The sequence below is a fragment of the Lagenorhynchus albirostris genome, chromosome 4 (genome assembly GCF_949774975.1).
Source record: "Lagenorhynchus albirostris chromosome 4, mLagAlb1.1, whole genome shotgun sequence".
Taxonomy (NCBI): domain Eukaryota; kingdom Metazoa; phylum Chordata; class Mammalia; order Artiodactyla; family Delphinidae; genus Lagenorhynchus; species Lagenorhynchus albirostris.
Window position 1 is genome coordinate 20,785,690 of NC_083098.1, and position 25,858 is coordinate 20,811,547.

Genomic DNA, 25,858 nt, shown 5'->3' on the forward strand with positions numbered 1-25,858 from the left:
TGTCCAAGGTAGACACTGCTCCTGCCTTTCCCAGAGATACAACTCCTGCCCAGCTCCCCTCTGCAGGGTGGCTGGAAACATTTCATGCCGATCGGATGCTCTCATGTGGTCATGCCTACATGCATTCACTCATCCTCTCAGTTAACCAGTCCATACTGAGCGCCCACCATAGCCAGGCACTGTTTGAGGCCGTGGAATGCTTCAGTGAGCAACACCCCCATTCTCCTGGAGCCCACAATCTCCTCCCAGAGACAGACAGTAAAACCCAGTGACATGCAATACCGTTGGGCCATGGTGGAAGAAAGATAAAGTAAGTGAGGAGACAGAGAGACGTGGGGGCTGGTGATTTGGATAGACAGGGCCTCTATGGGAGAGCACATCTGAGCAGAGACGTGAATGAAGTGAGATATCAGGGAGTAGAACTCCAGGCAGAAGTCATAGCATGTGCAAAGGCCCTGAGACAGGGATGAGCTGAAGGCCACGTAGGCTAAGAAAGGCGAGAGCGAGGGGCTGTAAGCCATGGGAAGGGCGTCATCCTGTAGGCACTAGGGAGCCACAGAAGGGCTCGGAGAACGGAAGGGCATGGCAAGATTTGGTTTTCTCCAGGATTCCCCTCCCTGCAATGGGGAGGAGACCTCCTTGTGGGTCACCGTTAGCCTCTAAAACCTCTGCATTCTGATTGGTCATCTCACATAATTGTGATTTGTGCCCTGGTACACTGACACCTTTATTTTTGCAGGAATAAACATTCATAAGTTTTCTTTGTTAAGCCAAAAAATGTAAATCAATGCCATTTCCCTCTTCTCTCAGATGCCTGGAATAAGGACAAATGCAATCCTTGATTTCTTACTTAAACTAAAGCACTGAGATTCTGTATTGTCTTTAAATGAACAGGGGTAGAGACCTAATACTTGGGAGAAATGGGGCAGAGGGTTTGAAAGAAGATGCACCTCAAACTCTCTTCAGGGATCTGGGTAGCCCCCAGCACTTCCCCTGGTACGTGGCAGGAACTCTCTCTCGACTGAATTAGCATCTCTGCTGCTAGGCGTCAGACAGAAGGTAAGATATAAAAGCATAAAGCGGGGTCTGTCTCTTGCACCCCGACTTTGTACCCCTCGCCTGCCTCAGTGGATTCCTCCAGCCTCCACCCAAACCACTAGGGCTGGTCCAGCTCCCTCCGCCCTGCACCCTGCAGGGCTCCTGGCACGCTTTGTGGGGTTTCGGTAGGCAGATGGGGACCAAAATCACAGAGGAGCATCTGCACCGCATGTCACAGAGCCAGGGGCTGCGTCTTCTGCTAGCTTTAAGGAGCAGGAAACCACAAAGGTCAAGGGCTGAGAGGATGACCTAATCCATAGTTGAAAACAGAAGCACCAAACGGCCCACTGCAGTCTCAGTCTGGCTGTACTTGGGCACTTCTGATGGTTTCTTTAAGCACAAAAGCACCAGAACTGAAAAAGATTAGTGGGAAGGATATTGACAAGCCTGAAAAAAGTTACGCCTAGAAGTTCTTCGTTTTCTTGTCAAATATTTCTATGAAATTTTCGATACAAGTATTTTTTGTCAAAAGACTGCAGAATCTTCCGTATCAATCCCTCCCCCTCCCCCCAGACACAACCTGCACGTCCCAGGCCATTAATAAGAGATAAGGGGGTCTCCCTTCTAATTGACGGAATCACTAAGGACATCTCACAGTAATTATTGCTGCCAAGAGTTCAAAGAATTGCATCCCAGAGCCCCTGTCACTTGTGGTGGGCTCTATCCCACCTCTCTCGCCTGCCCTAATTATTTTGTAGTTGGAGGGCTCCGGAACAGCAGAAATCTCTGTCCGATCTTTTTTTTAAAAAATAACTTTGCGTAATTAAGGCTCTCGTGGCCCTAGCTGGTTCCCTGACAATGGCATCCTCCTCTCTGGGTGTCTCTGCTGTCACACACGGGGGAAGCGTGAGGAGCCCCCTTCCCGCCACCCTCTCCTAAGTGAAGTGAAGGGACCCTGGGGAGGTTCTGAATCACCCGTGATCCAAGGAAACAGAAGTGAAGCCTGAGGTGCGGGCCAGCCTTCCTCTCCAGCCTTGCACACAACTCTGATGTGTCCCTCTTCTGCTTAAAGCCCTCCATGGTTCCCAGTGCCCGCAGGATCAAGGTTCAAGATCCCACATGTAGCGGCCAAGCTCCTTCCTAACTGGGCCCCAACCGGCCCTGCTGCTCCAGCTTCACATACCCAAATTCCCAGGGCCTCGAACAGGGTGAGGCAAGCAAGACCCCTAGGGCACCACACGGAACAAGTCACTCTGGGGTCGCCTTAAATGAACGCCTCCTTCAATGTTGTGACTTAGGCATCTCGCTCGCCTTATCCTAACCCTTGCCCGGCCATATACCAGGCAGCAGGGCAGAGCCAAGCTCTGGGTGACCTCAGGCAAACCCCTTAACCTCTCTGAGCCCAAGTTTCCTCACCTGGAGGACAAGCATGGTTAGACCTTCAGAGGTAACACCTAGAAGCACCTGGCCCAGTGACGGACTTGAGTAGCTGTTCAATAAAACTGCCTGTTTTTATAGTTATTTTTCACATTGTTTTCTCTCCCTGAAATTTCCTTTCCCATTTTTAGCCTCTGTCTTTCTCACCAACTCCTGTACATCCTTCAGAACCCCAACTCAAACATCCTGTTCTCTGTGCAGCTTGTCCAGATGTTCTCCAAAGAAATGAAATGCTCACCCTTGCTGCCCTCACAGCCCCGGGGTGCCCTCTTGTATGGCATCAGTGAGGATGCCTGGTCACCTCATGGCACTGTGAGCTCTTGGGGCAGGGGGTTCTGCCTTTGTCATCAGTCGTCTCGGCATCCCTGCCCAGCCTGGAGCCAGGCTCAGAGCCCAGCCTTGCTCACAGAGTGGACAGAACCTTCTGGTGCTGCCTGCCCATGTGGCCTCTTCTCCGTGCCTTTCCTGACATATTTCTTTCCCCACCTGGTACGATGCCACTTATATATCTAGGCACAGCAGTGAAACCTGTATCTGCTAGAAGTGGCCTCTGGGAGCCCGTGGCTTTTGCTCTGTGTCCCTCTTAGTGGCACCAGCTTTGTGCCACTCCTCATTGTCAGCATGTGGGTGGTCTTCTCTGGGCATGGGTCGGGAAGTGGGGGGTAAACTGAGCAGGCAGAATTGATCAGATGGGGCTGGGATGAAGGGAGGTTCAGGGCTGATGGAAGAACTGCCCTGGCTTGAGCCATACGCTCTGGGACAATGGCGCAGGGCAGTGAAACCCTGGAGAGAAACACGGACATACGGAAGTGGGGCTGCAGTCTGCGGAGGTGGAGAGCACAGGAGGAGACGGGCCTGAAGGAGCAGACGGGTCCTGCCCAGTCCTTCCTCCTGGCTGCCCTGGCAACGGGTCCCTCCTCTGCTCTGATATCATACGAGAACCTCCACTTGAATGACGAGCACACGTATCCAGCCTAGTCCCACCTTCCCACCTTGGGCTCCAGGAGGAGCTGCGGTAGGGAGGTGGTCCCTGCAGCAGAGGGAGAAGCAGTGGGGTTGTGGATCACAGGGTACCTGTCGCTCCCGCACGATGCCACTGTTGGAGGAGGTGCCTCCTGCGAGGCCACCTTCCCGCCCCTGCCACCCTGCCAGCAGGAAGGCTGAGGCCGTGCAGCGGGGCCAGGACAGGCAGTCACTCTAAGGCGGTGGGCACAATGAACTCTCTGCTTATAACTGTCCCCTGCTCAGCACCGTGTGATGGACCCCGTTGGACAAAATAACGTCCACCCCAACTGTGGTCCCCCGCTGTCCCTTCACCCCACTGCAGCCAAGCCCCTCTCGCGGCACGCCCCTCACCCCCTTCCCTCTGCCGCCTCTCGTCCCAGGCTCACTCTTTCATTCTTCAAGGTGCAGAGATGCCTCCTCCGACCACCTTAATTTAAAGCTGACCACATCAGAGCAGCCGCACGGCCTTCAGAGACTTGCCCGCTGTCACGCTCCCATTTACTTACCAGTCTGCTTGCTCCATAAAGCCAGGCGCCCTCTCTCTGCACAAAGCCTGCGGCCACCCCCCACCCTCTCTCACTCTCCATTCTCCATTCAGTCCGTGGGCAAAGCTGACCTTCCGTGCGCATGCACGACCCGACCCCCTCCACTCACCGCACCCAGGCCTCTCGGGGCGTCAGCATCCTTCATCTGGGTTACTGGGCTAATCTCCCAGCTGGCCCCCACTTCCGCCCTCCTCTCAGCAGCCAGGGGGCTCCTATTAAAACCCAGCCAGGCAAAGCCCCCTGTGGCTCCTGTCCTTTCACAGTAAACCCAGAGCCCCCGCCATGGTCTGTAAAGTCCTCTGCATGTGGACCCTCTGCTCTCCACACGTGGAGCCTCCTCTCTCCGTGCGCCTCTAACCTCACCCCCACCTCCCCCGACTCTGCTCCTGCCACACGGGCCTCAGGATCCAGCTACAAGGCCCTGTCTGTGCCCTCTGTTGGGGGCTTTACCCTGGCTCTGCCCCCAGATATCTGGAGCCTCTCCAACAGAGGGGGGCTAGGTCTGGTCTTCCTATCCCAGATCCATTACCAGGGATGAGTCCTGGGAGTCTACCCCACCCAGACCCTTTAAATGAAACTGGTTCATCCACAGTTTCCATAAGAGTTCTTTGTTCTCAAGGCTTCTGTGAAGATTAAGTGAGAAAGAACACAGGCTGATAAGCATGAGACTACTGGAGCCTCTATCCTGGTTCCACCTAGCTGTGTGACCTTAGGGAAATGTCTTAACCTCTCTGTGCCTCTGTGTGATAAACGATAATGGCCCCCAAAGACGGCCACATCCTCATCCCTGGAACCTGTACATGCCACCTCACATGACAAGACTTTGCAGATGTTAAGTTAAGGGTCTCGAGCTGCAGAGATTATCCTGGATTCTCCAGGTGGGCCCTCTGTAATCATAAGAGAGAAGGAGGAAGGTCAAAAGCAGAAGAGATGGCATGATGGAAGCAGGGGTTGGAGTGATGCATTTTGAAGATGGAAAAGGATCGTGGGTGACCTCTAGAAGCTGGAAAAGACAAGGAAACGGATTCTCCCCCGAAGCCTCCAGAAGGAATGCAGGCCTGGTGACACCTAAATTTTAGACCTCTGTGCTCTAGAACTGTAAAAGAATATATCTGTGTTGTTTTCAGCCACTGTTTGTTACAGCAGCCAGAAGAAACCAATACACTCGGTTTCCTCATCTATAAAATGAATAATCGAGTACCTCCATCATAGGGTAGCTCTCAGAACTTAATGAGATGTAAACTTCGAGCAGCACCTGGTGTGTAGCAAGCCCTTGACCAATGTTAACTGCGGTTCCTGCTTCAACCAGCATCGGGCTGTCACAGAGTAGGGGTTCCACCAGGGGGAGCAATTGTCATTACCACCTATTCTAGGGAATCTTCGTGCTTCGGCACAGCCCTTCCTTTTGGCAGACTCTGTGCTGTGAAAAGCAGAAATAACTGTCTATTTTGAGGATTCAAGCACAGTCGTTTCCATGGTTACCCTGTCATAATGACTAGCAGACAAAAGACCCAGATTTCTACTGCTTTGGAGAAAGACAGCAAGCTGTGGGCTGGGTAGCAGCAGCCCGTGCTTCCTGGCTCTGCCCTTGACGGGGAGGAGCCTGGGGAAGCCACTGCATTTCTCTGACCTCGGTTTCCTCATCTGCCCAACGGCAGAAGTCAACACGTGATCCACTTGTGATCCGGGATGCCCTTCCTTCAGAGAACAGAAAATCACGGTCTTATCTGTTGAGAAAATGATGCTGTGACCATTCATCTCTGGGGGTGTCTCTATCAGCCATCCCCTGAGTTCTGAGTAGTAACTAAGTAAATATATAGAAGTGAGATGCAAAGAATGGGTCCTAACCTCCAAGTCTCCTTATAACGAGACCTGGCTCCAATAACAACCATTTGTTCTGATTAAAAATAACTACCTAATTGGCAATCGTCTGCTTGCCAGACGAGGGCTAAGAACAAACGCGATCTGGAGAAAGCAGACAGCAGGGCAGATATCTCCTCTACTCACAACTTATGGCAAATTAAATGAGGGAAGGAAAACAGAAGCTGCAATGTATTGTACAAAGACTGATGAACAATCCTGTCACTGGCATTAATGAGAAAGTGCGAAGTATTGAGTTTGAGAATGAAAAGAAAATTCTAGAAAAATTTAAAATACATTTTTGATGAAAATTAACTCTCATAGAAAACCTATATAAACCGATAATCAAAAAAGATTTACACTTGAGTTTTACTAAGACTTCAAGGAGCTGATATATTCTACTAAATATTCTAGGGAAAAAAGAGAAATCAGCCAGCTCATTTTACAAGAGAACAATCTTCTTAATAAAACTGGGCAAAGAGTGTAGGCAAAGAAAATTAAAGGCCAACTTCATCTAGGAACATTTATGCCAAAAGCATAATTTTTGCATTTATGCAAAAATTTCCTGCCCTCAGTGTCACCAGCCACTGAAAAAGCCCCTGGTAGTCAAAAGGCGCGATGTCCCTCCCTTCATACCTTGGCCGTGCCAAAGCCTTCTGGAACTTCTCGAGAGGCAGACTCCTCCATGGCCCGATAGTTAATTAATGCTCATCACAGCCCCAGGAGAGCGGACGAGAAATTCAATGGAGTTGAGTCATCAAAATAAAGTTACAGCTCTTGCACTTGACTTTGTGGGCTGATTCACATGCAGCTCCACACCACCGGGCGTATGATGAGGACGTGCCTGGAATCTATGCTTGTGTGCCTGGGCTGGGGAAATGTATGAGTGGTGGCCGCCCTGGTGGGTGGCTGCTTGTTCAGACCCCAGGGAACCAGCTAACACAGTTACAGAAGCCAAGAGGGGCTCTGACTCTCACATCCAGCCCACGAAGAACGTCATTCAAGCAGCGTGGGCGGACACAAAACCATCTCTATTCTCCCTAAATTCCATCCTTCCTGCACACACACTCAGGGACAATTTCTGGAAGTATTTCTTCCCATGCTTTTCTCTTTCCATTCTTTCAGTGAAGTAGTCATTGCCTTGCTTTTCTCCCCCATGGAATCTTTAAACATCATTCCCTCACGTCATTAAAAACCTCCTAAGTCAGTATTTTAAATATTCCATTATACAGACATCATCATCTGGCCACACTGGTGCCTTCCCATCGTGGAGCCTTGCCCCCTGCAGTGTCCCCCTTCTAGAAGATTCTTCCCCCAGAGATCTGCATGGCGCACTTCTTCAGCACCTCAGAGAGACTGTTCCTCTGTAACCTCCTCAGTCAGTGGCACTGACGTGACCCTCCCTATACTCTGCTTTTCTGGCGGCTGTTTACACCACTCACCACTCTGGACATCACATCACCTAGTTAGGAGTTTATTGTCTGCCCATTGGTTCCTGATGCACCCGTGTCAAGAACAGTGCCTGGAGCATGGCAGGTACAGACAGTCTGCCTGGATGGCTGTGTGTGCCCTGCTGGCCCTCGCTCCACCCAGAGAGGGAGATCTGCCCTCGCCACCCTGAGTGCTGACGCCTCAGCCCTCAGGAGAAGGCTCGGCACACAGAGAGGGGCTGTTCCCAGGGCTCCGCTGGAGGAGCCCTGGGGCTCGTGGACGGGGGACTGCAGCTCCAACAAGTGCAGACCCAGACATGCCCCGCCGGGCATGCGCACTTACGTTTGGAGTGCTTGTCGCACAGGGCGGCCGCACGCATGTCGCAGAGGCGCAGGGAGCCCTTGCTGCTGCTGTAGACGAAGAGGTTACAGTGGTGCGGGTGGAACTCGGACGCGGTGATCACCTCCGTCAGGTCCTCCATGTTGGCCGGCTTGATGTCCACGATGTCTGGGTGGCCGAGTCAAGGAAGGGGCGGTGAAGGAAGGGCGCCCTCGCGGCTCTGCCTTTCCCAGCTCGGAGACCCTCGGGTTTCCCGACGCCTCTCGTTGGCACACCCACCTACCCCGCATCTGAGCTGGCTCCGTTCCTGAGACTCCTGGACAAACACCCCGCCACGCAGTCCCCAAGCTGCAGACCCGACTGTCGTCGAACAACTGCTGGTTGTCCCTTCTGGATGCCTGCCCACTGTTCCCATAAGGCGGGACTGCCGCCTCCTCCCTGACCTGTGCCCTTTCTCCAGCCAGTGCCCATCCGCCGCCCGGCCCCACGCAGGGCAACCCTTGAGGCTTCTCCCCTCTGCCCCTCCTCTTTCAGTTGCCAAGCAGGAGGCCAGGAGCATTTGTTGAGTGCCTACTACATGCTGGGCTGTGGACACACTAGGTGAACAACTGCAGTTCTCCCCGTCACTCTGTGACTCGTGTCTGAGCTGAGTGGACAGGTATCGGTTGGCTCCCCTCCGCCCCCGCCCCGCCCTCCCCCTTCTCCCCTCCCCCTCCCCCACCCCCCACCCCCCACCCGCACCCACTCCCTTCCGCCCACAGCATCAAGACTCTGCTTTGGGGAAAAGGTTCTCTGCTTTTCTGGGTTTTCAGCTCTAACCTGTGCCTTCCATTCCCACTCACAGTCACCACGAGGGATAAGCATCTGGTGTCAGATGTGCCAGGGGAGGGGCTCCAGACTTGGAATACTGGGAACGCTGGGATGCAGCTCTATCACCTCTGCGGGCTGGGTGGTGTGGAGAGGAAGGGACTGTATCTGCTGCCATGACAAGGGGAAACCCGGAGCCTGGGGCAGGGGCAGACCGCCCCAGAGACAGAGTAGATGGAGAGGAAGATCTGTCAGTACCGTTAGAATCCTGGGTGAGGATTCACCCGAAAACGGTAACCGCTGGACGGTTAAATATAGGACCCAATAAGTCCATTTTCTGTTTAGCGTCAAGAATTTTGTTGCTTGGAAAGGAAGTATCTCTGACTGAAATGCTGGAGCCCAGAGAGGGTAAACAACTTGTCCAGGGTGACTCAGCAGTAAGTGGTGAGGCTGGATTCCTGTCCATTCGCTGTTGCCTACAACAGCAAATCATAACCCCTTGCTGTAGCATCCAAGGCCTGGCATGCCCTGGCCTCTCTCTACCTTTCTGGCTTCAGATCCTACTAGTCGCTCTGCCCTAAAGGCACTTTCCTCTCGAACAGCAACACCTTCGGTCTCTGGTCTCCCCAGCCCCATGGGGGCTCTGCACAGCCTGTTCCCTCTTATGGAAATGCCCCCTCCTCCCTCTTCTTTTCACGTGAGCTCTGGATTCAGAGAATGCCAGCTCTGCCACCTCCTGGCTGTGTGATCCTGGGTGAGTCCCCCCACCATCCAACCAGCTCCCCATGCCTCAGTTTCCTCATCTGTAAAATGGGCTAACAGTTCTATCCTCATAGGTTTGCTGTGAAGATGAGAAGAGGCAAAGCCCTTGGCAACTGCCTAACACATCGCAGAGCTCAACGAATGTCAGTTGCTCTTATTATTATTATTATTTTTTTGCGGTACGCGGGCCTCTCACTTTTGTGGCCTCTCCCGTTGCGGAGCACAGGCTCCAGATGCGCAGGATCAGCGGCCATGGCTCACGGGCCCAGCCGCTCCGCGGCATGTGGGATCCTCCTGGACTGGGGCACGAACCTGTGTCCCCTGCATCGGCAGGCGGACTCTCAACCACTGCGCCACCAGGGAAGCCCTATTTTTTATTATCTGGAAAATACTGATTGAAACTCTGACATTCATCTGCTGTCAGCACCCCCTCCTCCACCTGCCCCAGGCTGCTTCCTCTCTCAGTAAGAAAGAGGCATTTTCTGACTTCTATAAACAGTAGAATTTATAAAACATCAGAAAAGATGGTTGAATCTGTGCAATCAGAGGAGGCTCTCTGTGCAGATGCTCAAATCTTGCTTGCTAGGAGCACACCATTAACCAGAAACTTAGAATCACATCAAAATAGAAAGAGAGGGAAAAAAGGAGCTATGTCGTCAGTGCCTGAATTGGTTTCCCAGGAAACTGTGGTTTTCTGGTACGATAAGAAGCAGAGATTAAATCATGAAAAAGTGAGACTAAAGGTTGAGAGAGAAAAAGAGCCAAGACTTCTGGAATGTGAATTCCATCCACATCAACCTGCAGCCCCGTCCTTCTCAGCCTGAGCCCCCGCTGGTGACGTCCCATGGGCTCTGCCTGCTGAGAACGGCTTCAATTTCCTCCTGAACTTCAAATGGTGTCTGGAGAAAAAGTGCCGTCGTTTAAGAAATGCGCGTGACTACAGCACCTGTCAGATGTTCTGCAAACGGGGACTGAGGTTCTCCCACAGGACCTGGGACACAAAAGCCAAAGAGGGCCTGGGAGAAACAGAAGTGCCGGGCCTTAGGGCACGCAGGTCAGGTTTGAGTCCCGGTTGTGTCGCTTGTCAGGGGACGTGGGTTTTTACCGTGTTTCCCAGGGTTATACCCTCCGCAGGGAGTGAAGATGCCTCGCCTTGTAGGTGGTTCCCTAAGCATCCCAGGGAGACCCGTCACCCGGCCTGAGGGGGCTCGGGCCATTGTGACTTGTTGCTTTTGCCCATGAATGGAGGGCAGAAGTGACAAGTGCTGCGTGTCACTTCCAGGCTGAAGGTCTGAGAGCCAGCACGTGCTGTGCCGTGAGCCTCAGGGCCCATCAGCAGGCTCTTGTCACCTCTGAGACTTTCTGATTGTTACTTCAGGGTCACCTAACCCTCTTGACTGCGTCAGTGTCCAAACTCTTTCCTTCCCGGCCTCAAGATGTTCTGGAATCCAGCCCAACAGAGAAGGGATCAGAGGATGATGTCTGAACTCTGGCTCGTGGAGACCGAAACGGGGGTTTATGAACCATCTTTCTAACCCGGGAGGCTGTGGACGCCAGTGGCCAGAGAGAGGGCAGTGTGGTGGCGTGAAGCCTCCTCTCTCAGGCCCCCAGACGCTGGTCCCAGGCTCACACAGGGGCCAAAGCCAAGCAAATGGGTGTTGCCTGATTATAGTGCACGTGCTTCCTGCTGCCTGTTTCCCGTGACCCACGGCACTCCAACCGCCCCTGACCGCCTCACAACAACCATGTTCAGCTTTGGCCTGCCTTCTGCAAACACTTGCTAGAACTCTGAACGAGGCCATGATGGCCAAGTCTGCGGGGTTCAGTCATGTCTGCAGGCTCTACAGCTAACATGCCTGAACCAGGGCTACACCGAGCCGGCCATGGGGGGAACCCACGTGGACCGGGGACCCTGTGCATGGGCTGAGGAGACAGAGTCTCCAATGCCTAGGTCCCATCAACAGCCGTGGACCACAGCTCTTACAGCCTACGCATCCCTCGGGGAATCTCTCTTGCTGTTTCAAACAAAGGACTGGATACAGTGGGTGCTGGGGAAAGATGATGTGAAGCACAGAGCTTCCTTTCCACCTGATGCTGGGGGAGGAAAACAAAAGCACAGTCATGGCCAATGTGTGCCTCTGAATCCCAGGGCCCACAGCCTGACCCAGCACCTCCAGGACAGCACAGCATCCTTCAGGGCGTGGCCATCCAACCGGGTCCACCATCACCCAGTCCCGGGACGGCTTCTCCAAGACCTCTGGCTCCGCTCGTCACAGGACGAGGATCTCCCTGTGGGTGCCCAGCTCCTCACTGGCCATCGGGTGTGTGAGAGCCAAATTATCGAGAGGGGCTGTCCCTACTGAATCCCCATGGCCACATCACAGAGCAAGGGCCTGGAGACGGACTCCTGACCAGCGAAGTAGGCGGAGAAGCCTCCAGAGCACGGTAATTACGTCCCAAACAGACACCACAAACACTCCTCCGGGACTCCCACCTGAGTGGCCACATGCCTGTGGACTTTGAGACACTGGACCATACACAGTGGCCTGGACTTTGGCAGGACCAGTGCTGGGTTGGAAGCTGGGGGCCTTGGGCCAGGGTCTGGTTTTACCTCTCTCTGGAATGTTCAGTTCCACATGCAGAAATCACTTCCATCTGTAAGTCTCAGTTTCCCCTATCTGCAAAATCAGGGGTTGAGTATGACCCTGGAACGCCCTTTCATTTCGAGGATTAACCCACAGGTGGCTTCCCCCATGCCCACTTCAGAAGCAGCTGCATGAATGCCACGTGTAGCCAGGGCTTTTTTCATGGCAGGACTGACCTCTCTTGGGAAGGAGCACGGTTAGATTCCTTCACAAGCCCCCCGCCCCCTGGCAAAACTGGATGAATTATTCATGTTCTATTTCCCCATCTAGTTGTACTCCAAGTGTCTGATGGCTTTTGCTTAACTTTCAATCACACTTTGGCAGCTAAGAATGATTTTCCCTCCTAGGAAAGTTTGTCAGACACAGGTAGGCGGAGAGGGGAGCAGGTCACGCGCGGAGGATGAAGGGAGAAGGTAGACTAGCTCCGGTCCACACCCCTTGGCTGGGCGCGATGTATTTTCCTCCAGTGCAGTGTGTTGAATGGTGCCTCCCCCCTGCCCCCCCAACCCAAATACATGCCCACATCCTAACCCCCAGAGACTGTGAATGTGACTGTATTTGGAAAAAGGGTCTTTGTAGATATGATCAAGTTGAGATCTCAAGATGGGGTCTTCCTAGGTTACCTGGGTGGGCCCTAAATCTGAAGACAAGTGTTTTTATAAGAAACATGGAAGGAGAAACAGAGACACCCGGAGGAGAAGGCCATGTGGCATCTGACGCAGAGGCTGAGGTGATGCCTTGGGCTGCAGGAGCTAGGAGAGGCAAGGAAGGATCCTCCCCAGGAGGCTTCAGAGGAACACAGCCCTGATAACACCTTAACTGCAAACTTCAGGCCTCTGGAACTGTGAGACGATAGATTTCTGGTGTTTTAAGCTGCCCAGTTTGTGGGAAGTTATGGCATCCATTGGGAACTCAGACACCCAGTCTGCTTCCTGGAAGCTGGGGAAAAGACACGGGTGCAATGCTAGTTATCACGGAAGCTTCCTCTATCTCCGTTCCAGACCTCTTCTTTCCCTGCTTTAGCAGCCCCAGCCCTGAAACGCAGAGCCAGGAATCAGGGCAGCTTCTGGATCCCTCCCTCTCCCTCCATCACATCCAACCTGCCTCCGTGGCCTGTGCTCGTCCACCTGGAGGTCCCTCTGCTCTGGCCCTCAGCCCAGGCTGCCTAAGCCTCAGTGGGGCTCCCCGCCTCTGGTTAGCCCCCCAGTCTCAGCTAGAGTGAACTCCCTAAAATGGGAGTTGGGTTCCCCTACTCCCCACCCACAAGAGAAGGCCTTCTGTTCAGGCTGCAAATACTGGCTGACCTATCATCTGTTTCACTCATCTGGGTGCAGGCAAGATCGTTTATACCCCAAGCTCCAGTTTATACCAGACTGTGCCCACCTGAGATGCCCTGCAGGCTGATCAGATGGCTTCACATCTGTGTCTGTTCAATCCTCTCCATGTGTGAGTGAGGTGCCCCCCCCTTTCTGTGGATGAGGAAATGGGGGCTCCGCAAAGAGAAGCCACTTGCTCGGGGCCAGGCAGAGGGGGACCAGCCTGGGACTGGAACTAAGTTGAGTTCCGGAACCTGCAATATGCAGTATGCAGTGTGCTGTGACTTGGGAGGCAAAGCAGAGTGGGGACGAGAACTCCGGCCCCTGACAGCCTGGGGCTGAATCCGGGCTCTGTCTGCTTGCTAGCTGTGTGTGCAAGTTTCTAAACCTCTCTGTGCCTCAGTTACCCCAAGTTCAAAATGGCAATGGTACGCCTTATCTCCTACGGTAGCGGTAGGATTAATTAAGATGGTGCACGTGATGTGCTGAGGACAGGGCCTGGCAAGGAGTAGGTGCTTTGGAAGTGAACTCCTAAGAAGGCATGTGGCATAACACTGCAGGCAAGTGGCTTAAATCTGCCTTAGATCCATGCGGCGCCTCCCTTGGGCCAGTCACTCAGCTTCTCTGGACCAGTGTGAGCTGAGGCTCCAGGAACACGAGAGGAAAAACACAGCCACGGGAGCGTGGACAAGTGGGCAGGAGGGGCTGCCACCTCCCTGGGGCACCCGGGGGCCTGGGAAGATAGCTCTGGTTCGGGCAGCTGTCTGGCTCCAGTCCCCTTTTCCTTCAGTGGCCAAGTGTGAATGAGCACACACGTAACCCTCTAGACCAGGGGCTGGCAGGCATTTTCTGTAAACGGCCAGAGGAAATATTTTAGGTTTAGCAGGCCACAAGATCTCATCTCGTCCAGGCTGCTGAACTCCGCTTCTGTGATGCAAAAACAGCCACAGACAATACGGAAATGAATGGGTGTGGCCGTGTTCCCATCAAGCTTTATAAACTGGTGGATTCATGCGCCCACCTCTCCCCGCTGGTGGAGAAGTAGCCCAGGTTTAGAAGAGGGATTGCAATCTTGCTGTTGTAACAGAAGCCCCCCTTTATTGCTAGTGTGCAAGACGCCTGGGGGTCAGTAAAGCGCAGAAACGGGTTTGTCCTGTTCCATTCCAGAAGGAAGTCTGTGGTTCTTACTGCCAAGGGCACAGGAATGTAATCCAGGTGAGCCTTTGCAGAGTCATCAGGTTTGCAGAGATTTTTATAGAAACTCCTTCATCTCTTGCTGCCAAGAGCATCGCCTGGTGTCCTGAAACCAGTGGGGTGACACCTGCGCCAGGCACCATGGCTGATCAGTTCCAAGCCACACGGCTCTGTGGGATCCCACTGGGAGGGTCCTGAAACTTTGGAGAGAAGGTGGCTATGCTGCTGTGGCCCTCACTCCTCTGAGGTCTGAGGTGCACTTCTCAGAGCCTTGGTCTCCCTTACCTATCCCAGGAGCACCGGTACCAGGGCCATCACTCATCTCCTGGGCAAATCTCCGCGGACCATAAAATGAGTCAGGCACGTGAAATGAATAAACATCATTGGTTCGTGAGGGGCTCCAGCGAGAAACAGGTCTGTAAAGCACTCCATAACTGCCAGAGAATTACACAAGGATCACCTACTGTGACGGGGTTTAGCGGCTATGCCACAACAAACGCTTGTAAAGACACAGCAAGTAACTGAGCTCTGAAACAGTCAAACCCTTGGAGGGCTGGTGAGGGCAGCCCCTTTCAGGTCGGGCACCTGGATGTCCCTGCGGAAGGGACCACCCACCCTCCAATCCCACGAAGGAGAGGGAGATGAGGGTGGGGAGGTGACCGGCCCAGGGCCAGAGGTGGAGGCAGAACCAGGATGGAATCCTGGCTTCTGAACTTCCAGCCGGTGTTCCTCCCACTGCCCACTCTATCCTGGAGTGACTGCACCTCCACACGATGTGGAGTTCTCCCCCGGGGTCAGCACCCGCAAAGGCCCTGCTGCTAGGGCTCACTGGACTGGCTGTATCCTGGGCAAGCTGGGTGTTGAGAGTGGGCAAGGGCTCCATGAGGAGAAGGACGTGGCCTTGAGCTCCACTGGTTGAACTGAGCAAAGTGTGGTTTATCCAGATGTCCTGGTAGGAGCACACGCTCAGGAGGGGGGGGGAGGGACTGTTACCATGGCGACCAGGCAGCTGCGGAGTAAGGATGGAGGCGGTTCTGCCAAAGGCCACACCGCCCGAGGTGCCCTACACAGGCCCCCCAAGGACGCTAGTGTGGAGGGGCCTGTAGGCCTCCTGCACAGGGAGGCAGTCTCGCTGGGGTGTGGCCAGCAAAGCTGCTTTTTTTCAGCAAATTTTCTCCAAAAGATGACCTGGCTACAAACATGAACTGTGAACAATCTGGCCTCATCGAGTCAGATCCTACGGGAGGTTCCTGGCTACCTGTGCCTCTGTTTTAGTTTGCTCAGGCCGCCATAGCGAAATGCCACAGTTGGGTGGCTTAAACAATAGGAAATGACTCTCTCACAGTTGTGGAGGCTGAAAGTGCAAGATCAATGTGTCAGCAGGGTTGGCTCCTTCCGAGGCTTCTCTCACTGGCTTGCAGGTGGCCATCTTCTCTGTGTGTCCTCATGTGGTCATCCTTCTGTATATGTCTGTGTCCTGATCTCCTCTTCTTATAAGGACACCAGTCATACTGGATTAGGACCCACCCTAATGATCTCATTTTACCTTAATCACCTCTTTAAAGACCCACCTACAAATATAGTCATATCCTGAGGCGCTGGGGGTCAGAGCTTCAACATACAGATTTTGGGGGGACAAAATTCACCCCACAACAGCCTCCTTCCCTTCCCTGCTCAGAACCTTATTAACTATGATGGTACAATCTCACTCAAACAGAAGAACCAGGTCGCTGGGACCATGCTGGGCCGTGGGAGAAGGGCTGTTCTGAGTAACCGCTCACTGTGCAAGCCCACTGAAACCCTGGAGTGTTTTCTCTGTGTGATGAGCCAGACTGCACACCTCTTTCAAAAGCCAGCTTATGTGATTCCCAAATGCTTAGACAGGCAAGAAATGACTCCTGAGTCACAAAAACCAGGGCTTGACAGTCTAGCCCCACCGAATAACAGCTGTGTGACCTCTGGAAAACTTCTCAGCCCCTCTGTGCCCTGCTTTTCTCATCTGTAGAATGAGTGGATGCCATCTGCTTTGCAGGGCTGTAATGAAGATTTAAGGGATGACATCTCCTTCATCAAGGAGATAAAGGTCCTAGCACATGGCTGGTACTTTTAGCAGCAATTAAAGTGAGTTAAATCAGAATCAGTATTTCTCTTCCTCTGAAACAAATATGAAATTAAGCAGGGTGCAAAAGGTATAACGTTTGTTGCCTGGAAGGACACTCTGGAAAGACAGTGAGGGTTTGTGCTGGATTACATGCCCGGGTTTGTCTCCAACCCAGAGTTGGGAGGGGAAACCCAAGGTGGGACAGAGCTTGGACACACACCTAGGTGGCTACCTTCTCATGGCACCGAGAAGGGGCAAACCAGACCCTGTCCCAACCTCTCAGGGCTCCTAGCCCAGCAGTGAAACCAGATATTAGCCCCATGCTGGATGCTCCAGGAGAGACATACAGGGTGCATGTGATGAGATTCATAACAAGGCCCTGACTGGTCTGGAGAGTCAGGGAAGGGTCCTCTGAGGCAAAGGCATCAAGCCGAGGCCAGAGGGTGAGCAGGAGTTATCCAGGCAGAGGGTCAGGTTGCTGGAGCCCCAAGACGGAGGGACACAGGGCAGCTGACAGGGCTGTGGTCTGGGGTCGAGGGGGGTTGAATCAGGAGTGTGTTACAGAAGTGCCTCAGAGGCCTTTCAGGAAGAGACAGGAAGCACCACAGAGTTGCCTGTCCCACCACCCAGAGGAAATGTTAGAAACATCAGACAGCCGCCAAAGCCCGGCCACTTATGTTACGCATCAATCCCCACTCTGTCCTGCAACAGTGCAAAAAGCACCTGCTTCCCTTAGGATGTAAAACAAGAGCCAGAAACGTTATTGCATTGACAGGACTGGACGGACAATCTGAGTGACTGAGGGCTAGGAGGGCCATGGGCAGGTGCACCCACTTCTCAGAATGGAGAGAATGACAGCACCACCTACGCGAGCTGCCGTGAGGATTAAGTGTAGTAAGTGCGGTGCGTTCAGCTCAGTGCCTGCGATCAATGTGCAATAACAGGGGCTGTCCTGGAGGCTGTGACCATCATGACTGAGGGGCGGTGTGGCGTGACAGTGACGTGCATGGGTTCTGCGTCCAGATGCCCTAAGTCTGAATCCCACCCACTTGCCAGCTGGGTGACTCTTGGTAGATTACTTAACCTTTCTGTGGCTTAGTTTACTCCCCGGTAAAAGGGGGCTGTTAATCTTGTCTACTCCACAGTGATGTCGGGCGGGTTACATAGGTGAATATGTGCACGGTCACAGAGTGCCGTCTGGCACGGAGTAAGCGCTCAGCAAGAGGTGAAGGTGGTGTGGGAAGTGGTGAAGGTGATGGTGGGATGCAGCTCTGGTTTCGGATGGGGTCAGCACCATGGACAGCGCACAGGAGCACCGGCCGCCGCAGAACCCAACCAACTGCCTGGCCTTGCTGAGCCCCCAAAGCAGTGGTGCTGGTAACAGTTTAACAACATGCTTTCTGGGTGAAAAGCTGACTTTGGAGATTCAGATTCAGGGCATTTCTAAGCAGACTCGCCCCACTTTCCTTATCTGTGGGAGAATGAAAAGAGGCAGCCTGTGAGGTGCTTGACGGTGGTCACGGGCTGGTATAGGTCCTGTGTTTATAGCCTATCAGCCCCTATGCTCACCGGCCGTGCTGCTCTCACAGCCCCCAGCACAGGAGGAACACCCCTGTGAATGGAGGAGAAAAGCGAGGCTCACAAGGCCTGAGTGACTGGCAGGGTCGCTGTGTGAGCGTTGAAGGCAGGGTTGAACCCCAGGCTCTAGGGTTTTGGCCAGCACAGAGTCTGGTACATGGAGTGGCCTTGGTCGGTCCCCTCCTTAGCTCCCTGTGCAGAAAATAAGCCCAGTCCACAGGTGGCCGAGTGCTGACCAACATCCGGAACCGCTTCAACATCCAGCCTAGCTTCAGCACCTGCTCCATAAATGGGAATTAGGAATTTGTTCCAGGCTAAGCCTTGGTGTGATGCCAGCTTCCACCATGAGAAATCGCTCAGTGGGGAGAAAAATCAACTGAACCATCTTTAGAAGTTTCTGGGTGCTAAAAATAAAGCAGAGGTCCGTCAGCTGAGGCCTCCTGTGCAATCTGTTACCTTTAAGATGCTTCAAACTCAAGAAAAATCACCCAGTGCCGCCTAAGAGCCTCAAAATGTTGGCATTAAAGGACTGAGCGGTTGTTTACACAGATGTGGAGATAGCACTGGGGAAAAAGGGCTTCAGTGACCAGAGAAGATGTAGGGATTTATGAGAAACAGCCTTAAGTATTTGAGGGGCCACCCACCGTCTAAGGGAGAAAATAATACCGGCCAACTGCCAGGCCCCTTTATGTGAATGATTCCTTTACTCCTTATAATATCCACATGATAAGGAATTTGGCCCATTTTGCAGTCATGGAAATCGATGACAAAGGAGGTAAAGCAATGAGTCTGAGCCCAATTCTGCCGGAGCCCAGAGCACTTCTCTTTAGTGTCTGGGGTCTCGGAGCCCCCGACCCTGGAGCCCAGGTTTGCAAGGAGGCATCTATATCCTAAGACCAGATGGAAACTGTGAACTTCCTCCCTCCAAAGTCACCATTTACAACCATTCATAAGCACCTACGATGTGCCAGGCCCTGCATTATGGGTGGGGACACAGAGAGGGCTCAGCCTGGGCTCTTAATCCCAAGGGTTTCAGCAGAAAATGGGGGAGGCATTCATACTAACAGATGATGAAAGCCCACTGTGACCAGGGAGTGTGGGCCCAGAGGTACTCGGACCGGCCTGGGAGGGGTGCAGAGTGGACAGAGCAGAGGTGACCAGGCAAAGGGGGCTGTGAGTGAGGCATGTGGGCAAACGGGAGCCAGCCAGGCTACAGGAGGGAGAAAGGCTCCTCCAGAGAAGCATCAGCAGAAGGCAGAGCACCGCCCCCACCCCTGTAACACAAAGGGAAACCCAGTGACGTGAAGGTGTGGGCAAGCCTGACGCACAGGACTCTGGGGAGGTGGGCAAAGGCTGGTCACCAAGAGCTGCTGGGCACTGTTGAGGGATCTGGACATTCTCCAGATGCTGCTGGGGACCACGGAGAGCTCTACACAGGGGACTGATGTGGTCAGACCAGAGGCTCTGATGAGCCACTCTCAAAGCTCTGAAGAGGGCCAGCTGGCTGGGCAAGGTGGGATTCAGGCAACAGTCCAGGCAGGAATGGTACGACCTGAGCTGGGCCTTGGTTCGAGCGGAGAGGAGGGCATGATTCCAGAGCCATCGGGGGAGAATGGAAAGTGCTTGGCACCTCTTTCCATTTTGTGGGTGAGAGAGAGGGAGCCTCAGTGACAGACAAAGGCGCTGCACCGTGTATGTGCCTGGCACACGGCAGAGGCTCAGGAAGTACCAGGCTCCTCTCCCTCTATTCAGAGCAGCCAAGTCTAGAATTAGAAGAGGAAAGGTCCTCTGAGTCAGCTTCATCACTATTCTTACTGGTGGAAACAATGCACACTTTTTCTCCTTTATTAAAAAGGTTTTCCCTTCTCTTAAAAACCTTTGCTAAAAATCAATTCTGCCTAAGTAGCAAGTGTTACTATTTGGACACAAGGAGATGGTTACATAGCAGAAAACTCCCAGTGGCCTTGAGGACTGAACAGCAGCACCAGGGCAAATCAAGACATTGAAGAGCAAGAGTTAAAGGAATGTGAACCCCTAGGTCCAGAATCCCCCAGGAGGTACTTGCTCAAAAGGTGTTTCAAAATTCAGAGCAATTCCCCAGCTCAGCGTGGAGTCACAGCTGCCTTTCTGGCCTCCTCCCACGTTGGAAATGAAACGCCTTTTCTAATTACTTGGCTGCTATCAGACCCATCATGACACCTACGACCCACAGTCCCGACACCTTTCTTGTCAGGGGAGGCTGAACGCCATGGGACGGTGCCAGGTGTCTCTGCTCTGGGTCCCTGTGTCTTGTCACTCTGGTCGCCAAGCCGCAGCAGGCCATGGGGAGCGCCTCGTGCAACATCATTCCCTGATGAACTGATCTCATCAAGGGACATTTCCACAGCCACCACGCACCCTGGAGATTCCACTCAGCTGCTTCTGTCTGCCTAACTGGTACTTAGGTTCTACAGGCCAGGGCTGCTGTGAGCCCGGCCCTGGTGTCTCGAGCATTCTGTAATGCTCACACTCTCCTGTCTCTAAGGGCCAAAACATTTGTATATTTTGACCAACTAACAATTCATTTTCACAAAATTAAAGGCTACACACAGGTTTAACAGAGTTATGGGGCAAGATCTGCAGCCAGAGAAGCCCCTCTGGCATCCCACGGGGACCCCCAAGCCACGGATGCTCCCCTCTGGTCACCAGCTGTCACCGCCTCACCTGGCTTAGCTTCTGCAGCCAACCATTATCTTCACTCCCTTGCACACGCCATCGGCCCCATGTCTGCATCTTCACGTTGCAAACCCGCTACCCTGGCTCCCTTTCCACCTACTCTGCCCCTGCAGCCACGCAGCAAAACGTGGCTGGAGAAAACCTCACACGACTGTGCTCACTGGTCGCACTCATTCCCCACAGCACTTATCGCCTGCTCACGTACTGGATACTTTGTTTATTATACTAACGGTTTATCAACATTAAATTATATGTCCGTTCCAGGAGGGCATGGATCTTTGTCTCTTTAATTCAAGCACTGGGCACAGGGCCTGGCACACAGTAGGTGCTCACTAAATATACTGGTGAACGGTGTACCCGCCAACGTGTGGACAGGGCACAATCTGTGTTAGGAGATGAAGCTGACGGTAATGACTGGGCAGGTCTGCCTGCAGTCCTGGGATGGATTAGTCCTCTTTTCTTAATAACAACTAACCTGTTCCAATGTCCTCTGGCCACCTTAGTCCAAAAGTCAGTTATGATACAGCCCCATATCTACGAAGTCTATATTTTAACTATCGCTCTACCTCCCGGCTTCTTGCCCATGGCCACGCTCCACCCTACCCATCTCCATGTCTCCCTGGATCTACTCGGTCTCCTGGCTTCCAAACTCGTCTGCTGGAATCCATTCCACCCACAACATACACCCACAGCCCCAGGGGGCCCCCTGCAAGGTGACCAGTACTGCTCCCCTGCTTACGGTGCATCGATAGCTTCTTATTACCTGACAGCAGTTAGGGAGTTGGACAGTCTTCAGAACACAGACTCAGACACCAAGCAAGGCTTTCAGTTATTGATACTTTCTAGTCCTTTTGCTGAACGAGGGAGAAGCTCTCTGTTTGCGGGATCATATCTCTAACACCTGAAGTACCTCCTCATCCCCAAGTCCGACAGAAAGAACTAGCCTCGGGGTCTAACACGTGGCATTTACAGATCTGCACATGTGGCTATTCAACTCCAAATGTGAATTCATTCAGCCTATATGAAATAAAAATTTCTGTTCCTCGGTCACCCTAGCCACATTTTAGGTACTCCATAGGCACACGTGACTGGAAGCTACCACACCACACAGTGCAAATAGAGAACTTCTCCAGCATCACAGAAAGTTCTACTGGACAGGGCTGAAGATGGATTTCATTCCCTTTTTTTTTTTTTTTTCATTTATCTCTATAGCTACCTCCTATTTATGGTATGTGATATGTTTCACTTTCATTTATGGTAGTAAAATGAAAGTCCCTTTCAAAATGCATTTATTTAGGCAAACTTAAAGCTACTTGACTTAAAGAAAATTAATACAAATTAGAAAAAGATTGGAAAAGTAAATGAGAGAATGCACGGTGTACAGACATAGTAACACTTGCAAAGGAGGGTTGCAAATGATCGATGTTTGGAGATCGTGGTCCCCAGGAGTAAGTCCCCCACTGACACCATCAGCCAGGCCCGCTGCAGCTGTCCTGGCCACCCCCCACCTTCCTGCCTCATCACGTCACCCTTGCGCGCCCTGGGCCCTTCGGTAGCCTCCTCAAGCCACTGGGAGCATCCTAACCCTGCCTCCTTCTCAGTCCTCCCTGGTAGCCCAGGCACAGTGTGGAGACCTGAGTTACAGCAAGGATGGCACGGCTGGTACCACCCAGGTCAGGGCTGGGTCTCCCAGCAGTGCATGAGGTCCTTGAGGAAGAAGCTGAGTTTCTTTTATTTGTCCCTGTGTCCCCAGGGCTCAGCATGGAGCCTGGGACAGAAGAGAAATTGATGGTTAAACGAATGAAATCAAACAATCCCTTCCACAGCTGCAGGGCTTTGCAATTTTTAAAGGGCCTCTGCATTCACGGTATCATTGAATCCTTATAATAGCCCAGGGAGATAAATTGGTCAGGGCTTACCGTCCCCACCCTAGTCCTAGGATAAGGAAACCCAGGCTCCAGGAGGGTGGGTGCCGCTGTCCCAAGGCTGCAGCCCGAGGGCAAGGCAAGAAGCACTGGGCCAGGCCACGGGACTCTGTCCCCGGCGGGGGGACTTTGGGCCAAGCCCCGGTCTCCCCAAGCCTGCATCTCCTCATCCATAAAGTTGGGTGATGATAACATTGCCACTGATGGGCGGCTTTCATGTCACTGTGAGCGCCAAGTGAGACTGAGAACGGCAAGCTGCTCTCTAAGCTGTAGAGTGCTGTGCAGGAAGCTGAGCCCCACGCCTGCCCCGTGTGCAGACCTGGAGCTCCTGTGTGACTCCTCATGTTATTCTGCTGGGAAGCAGGTCAGCACCTCAGACCTGGCAGTGGATGTCTGTCTGTGCTGCCCACCACGAGGGGCCCCCAGCTCCTGGAGCAGTGCTTCTCCCAAGGAGACCACCCTTCCCAGATTCAGACACTGCTGGAGGTGGAGCTGACCCCTCCGGCACCAGGGAGGGTCCTGGCCAACCAGAGCATTGCACCCCCAACAGAAATGGGTTCAGGGGTGCCCCTGAGGTCCAGGCAGAGCCCACGGGGTGCCACCTGGGGACCTGGTGGGACAGTTCAGAGACAGCGGGTCTCTTTTCTCCTGGACTTTACTCTGGGAGGGTGGGGCCTGAACTGCTGGTGTCAACTCACCACCATGTGGAGGCTGAAGCCAGAGCAGAGATCAGAAGCAGGAAGCAGAGAGAGCCCTCCCAGGACACTGAGCCCCTGGATCCATCTGTACCTGCAGCTCTCTTGGTTCCATAAGTCAGTAAACGTCTGTTCTGCGTGAGCCAGCTGGAGAGGGGTGTTCTGACCCCTGACTAGCTGGTGTCTAAGCACCAGGGAGGGGTGGGACCTGCTGGGGTCTGTGCCTGAATGGAGGGTCCAGCAGAGGACCAGCCCAGCCCGGCCCTCTCCATGCAGCCAGACTGAGTCCCCACCCCTCAGAGCAGCTCCAGCCCCAGCTCCTCCTGGAACCTTCCCGACCATCCCAATCCACTTCTGCCTTCCAGGCCCCGAGCACTAAGGAGGGAGGAAGGAAACAGATGCTAATGTTTCCTGACACGCTTTAAGCACCGGTTTGGTGTTGGGTGTCTCACAGGGGCTCGCTGAACGCTGCCATCCTATGGGGGAACGGTTAGGGAGGAGACCGAGGCTCAAGAGGGGTGCAGTGACTCGCCAAGGTCACAGAGCTTAACGTGGTAGAAGCAGACTCCCAGAGACTCCCAGTGGCTCCTCCGAAGCCCAGGCGTTTGCCCCGCACCCTCTTGCTGGGCTCAGGGAACATCAGATGCTTGCTCTCAGCCCTCCCAGCTCCGAGGTCTCCCTGCCCTGTGGTCTCTGGCCAGTTTCTGGCTCTTGGCCCCCCAGAAGCCGTTTGTCACTCCTTCTCTCCTCTAACCGCCCCCCCCGACTGCTCCCTTCTCTGCCCCACTCCCTCCCCCCCAGTTCTGGCTTCTGCTCCAAGGGACACAGCCCGATCCTGACCTGTGAGAGGACAGCACAGCAGGCGCGATCCCCTGTGTTGGGAGCTTCTCGTGGCAGGAGCTGTACGGTCTCAGCTCTGGGTGTCCAGGGCCACCCGGCACCCAGCACCAAGTGGACAGTCAGAGACATCTCTTGGGGGGGGGTCATCCCACCTTCTTCCACCCCACATCTGGGCAGCATCCTTCACAAAGGGCAGTTGGGTGGAAAGGCTGGAAATGAGGACTTGGGGCTGGAGGGCCTGGGTTTGAACCCAGCTTTCCACTGGCTGCTGTGAGCTCTAACCAAGTTAGCCCGGGCTCTCTGTGACTCAGTTTCCTCATTGTAAAGAACCTACCTCCCAGAATTACTGTGAGGATGAATCGAGTTCACATTAACACGTGTTTATCAGGCACAGAGCCTCACTGGGCATTATTACTATTATTATTATTATTGTTGTTATTGTTATTTGTCTGTAGAGTAGTGACACCTGTAGGTAGTAACCTGCCTGCTCTGTCCACTGTAGCCCTCATTGGGCCAAGCCTCAGCCTGGGCCCCTCTTCAGGCCCATGTTCTTTCTTCACCAGTCAGTGGGGGCCGGAGTCAATCCTATAATCCTATTACCCAGACACATGGGGCCACCAAGCAGGGCTGCCTACCTTGACCCCATCCAGCTGGGCTTATGACACCCCAGTTGTCCCTCTAAGCCCTGGGCGGGACCCCAAGGTTGTCCATCAAACACTGATGCCTCAGGCCCAGGGAGGAAGGTCCAGAGAAGCCTTCAGTCGACTGTCTCAGGGTGGTCGGCCACCCCTTGCCCAGGAGGGCTGACCCAGGACTCCATCCCCTCCATGGTCCCCAGTGAGGCCCCCAGATGACGGGATGATGGCCACCCTGGAGGAGGCGAGGGGTCAAACGTAACCCTCAGCGGCCACAGTTGTAAAGTTTTCATAAACTCATCATGATTCCAAACCTCGGCCTCATGCACACACTGTGAGCCAGGAGGCACCCCGCTGAAGAGGCTGAACAGAGCAGAAGCTCCCAAGCCAGCTGGCTTACAGCAGGCCAACTGACGTCCCGACGTCCCACCCGGGAGCCACCCGGCCCGCGGCGTCAACGGTGGGGCCGCGCCACGGCAGGAAAGGATACTGAAGCTCCGGTCGGTGATGGCCAGGTGCCAGAGGTTGATGCGCAGGTCGTCCGCGGACATGTACGTCTCGCAGTCGCTGTTGACGGAGATGGAGTTGATGTGGTAGGTGTGGCCATTGGCGAAGACCCTCCGGGGGCTCACCTCCACCATCAGATCCATAGGCTTCAGCACGGGCACCTGCGGAGGAAGAGGGGCGGTCAGCGCAAGGGGAGAGGTGATGGGGGAGGGGTGCTGGCAGGAAACGTCCAGGGCCACGTGATCAAAACGAGAGGCCAGGAGAGGCGTGGAGCGCGCCAATGGGTGTCCATCCTGCCTGTGTCAGAAGTAAGCAGTGCCACATGGCCACATCCATTGGCACCAGCCCCGCAGGGAAGCCTGCCTCCTTTGCTTGGCCTCCTGGGATTGGTTCTGAACCTGCTGCGTGACTTTGAATGAATGGCTGAACCCCTCTGCACCCCAATTTCCTCATTTCTAAAATGGAAGGAGAAGGTACTGTAGC

The 25,858-nt window shown here is 53.8% G+C and overlaps 1 protein-coding gene across 2 annotated transcripts in view; it reads right to left on the reverse strand.

Moving 5' to 3' along the window:
* The window catches only part of PPP2R2C (protein phosphatase 2 regulatory subunit Bgamma), a 136,731-nt gene that overhangs the window by 15,980 nt on the left and 94,893 nt on the right, over nucleotides 1–25,858 (reverse strand). For both annotated transcript variants that reach the window (XM_060147660.1, XM_060147661.1), the window contains exons 5-6: nucleotides 25,359–25,536; nucleotides 7,659–7,823 (exon numbers count right to left, since the gene is read on the reverse strand). In XM_060147660.1, coding sequence (XP_060003643.1) covers nucleotides 7,659–7,823; nucleotides 25,359–25,536 — 343 coding nt within the window. The remainder of the gene's footprint in view (nucleotides 1–7,658; nucleotides 7,824–25,358; nucleotides 25,537–25,858) is intronic.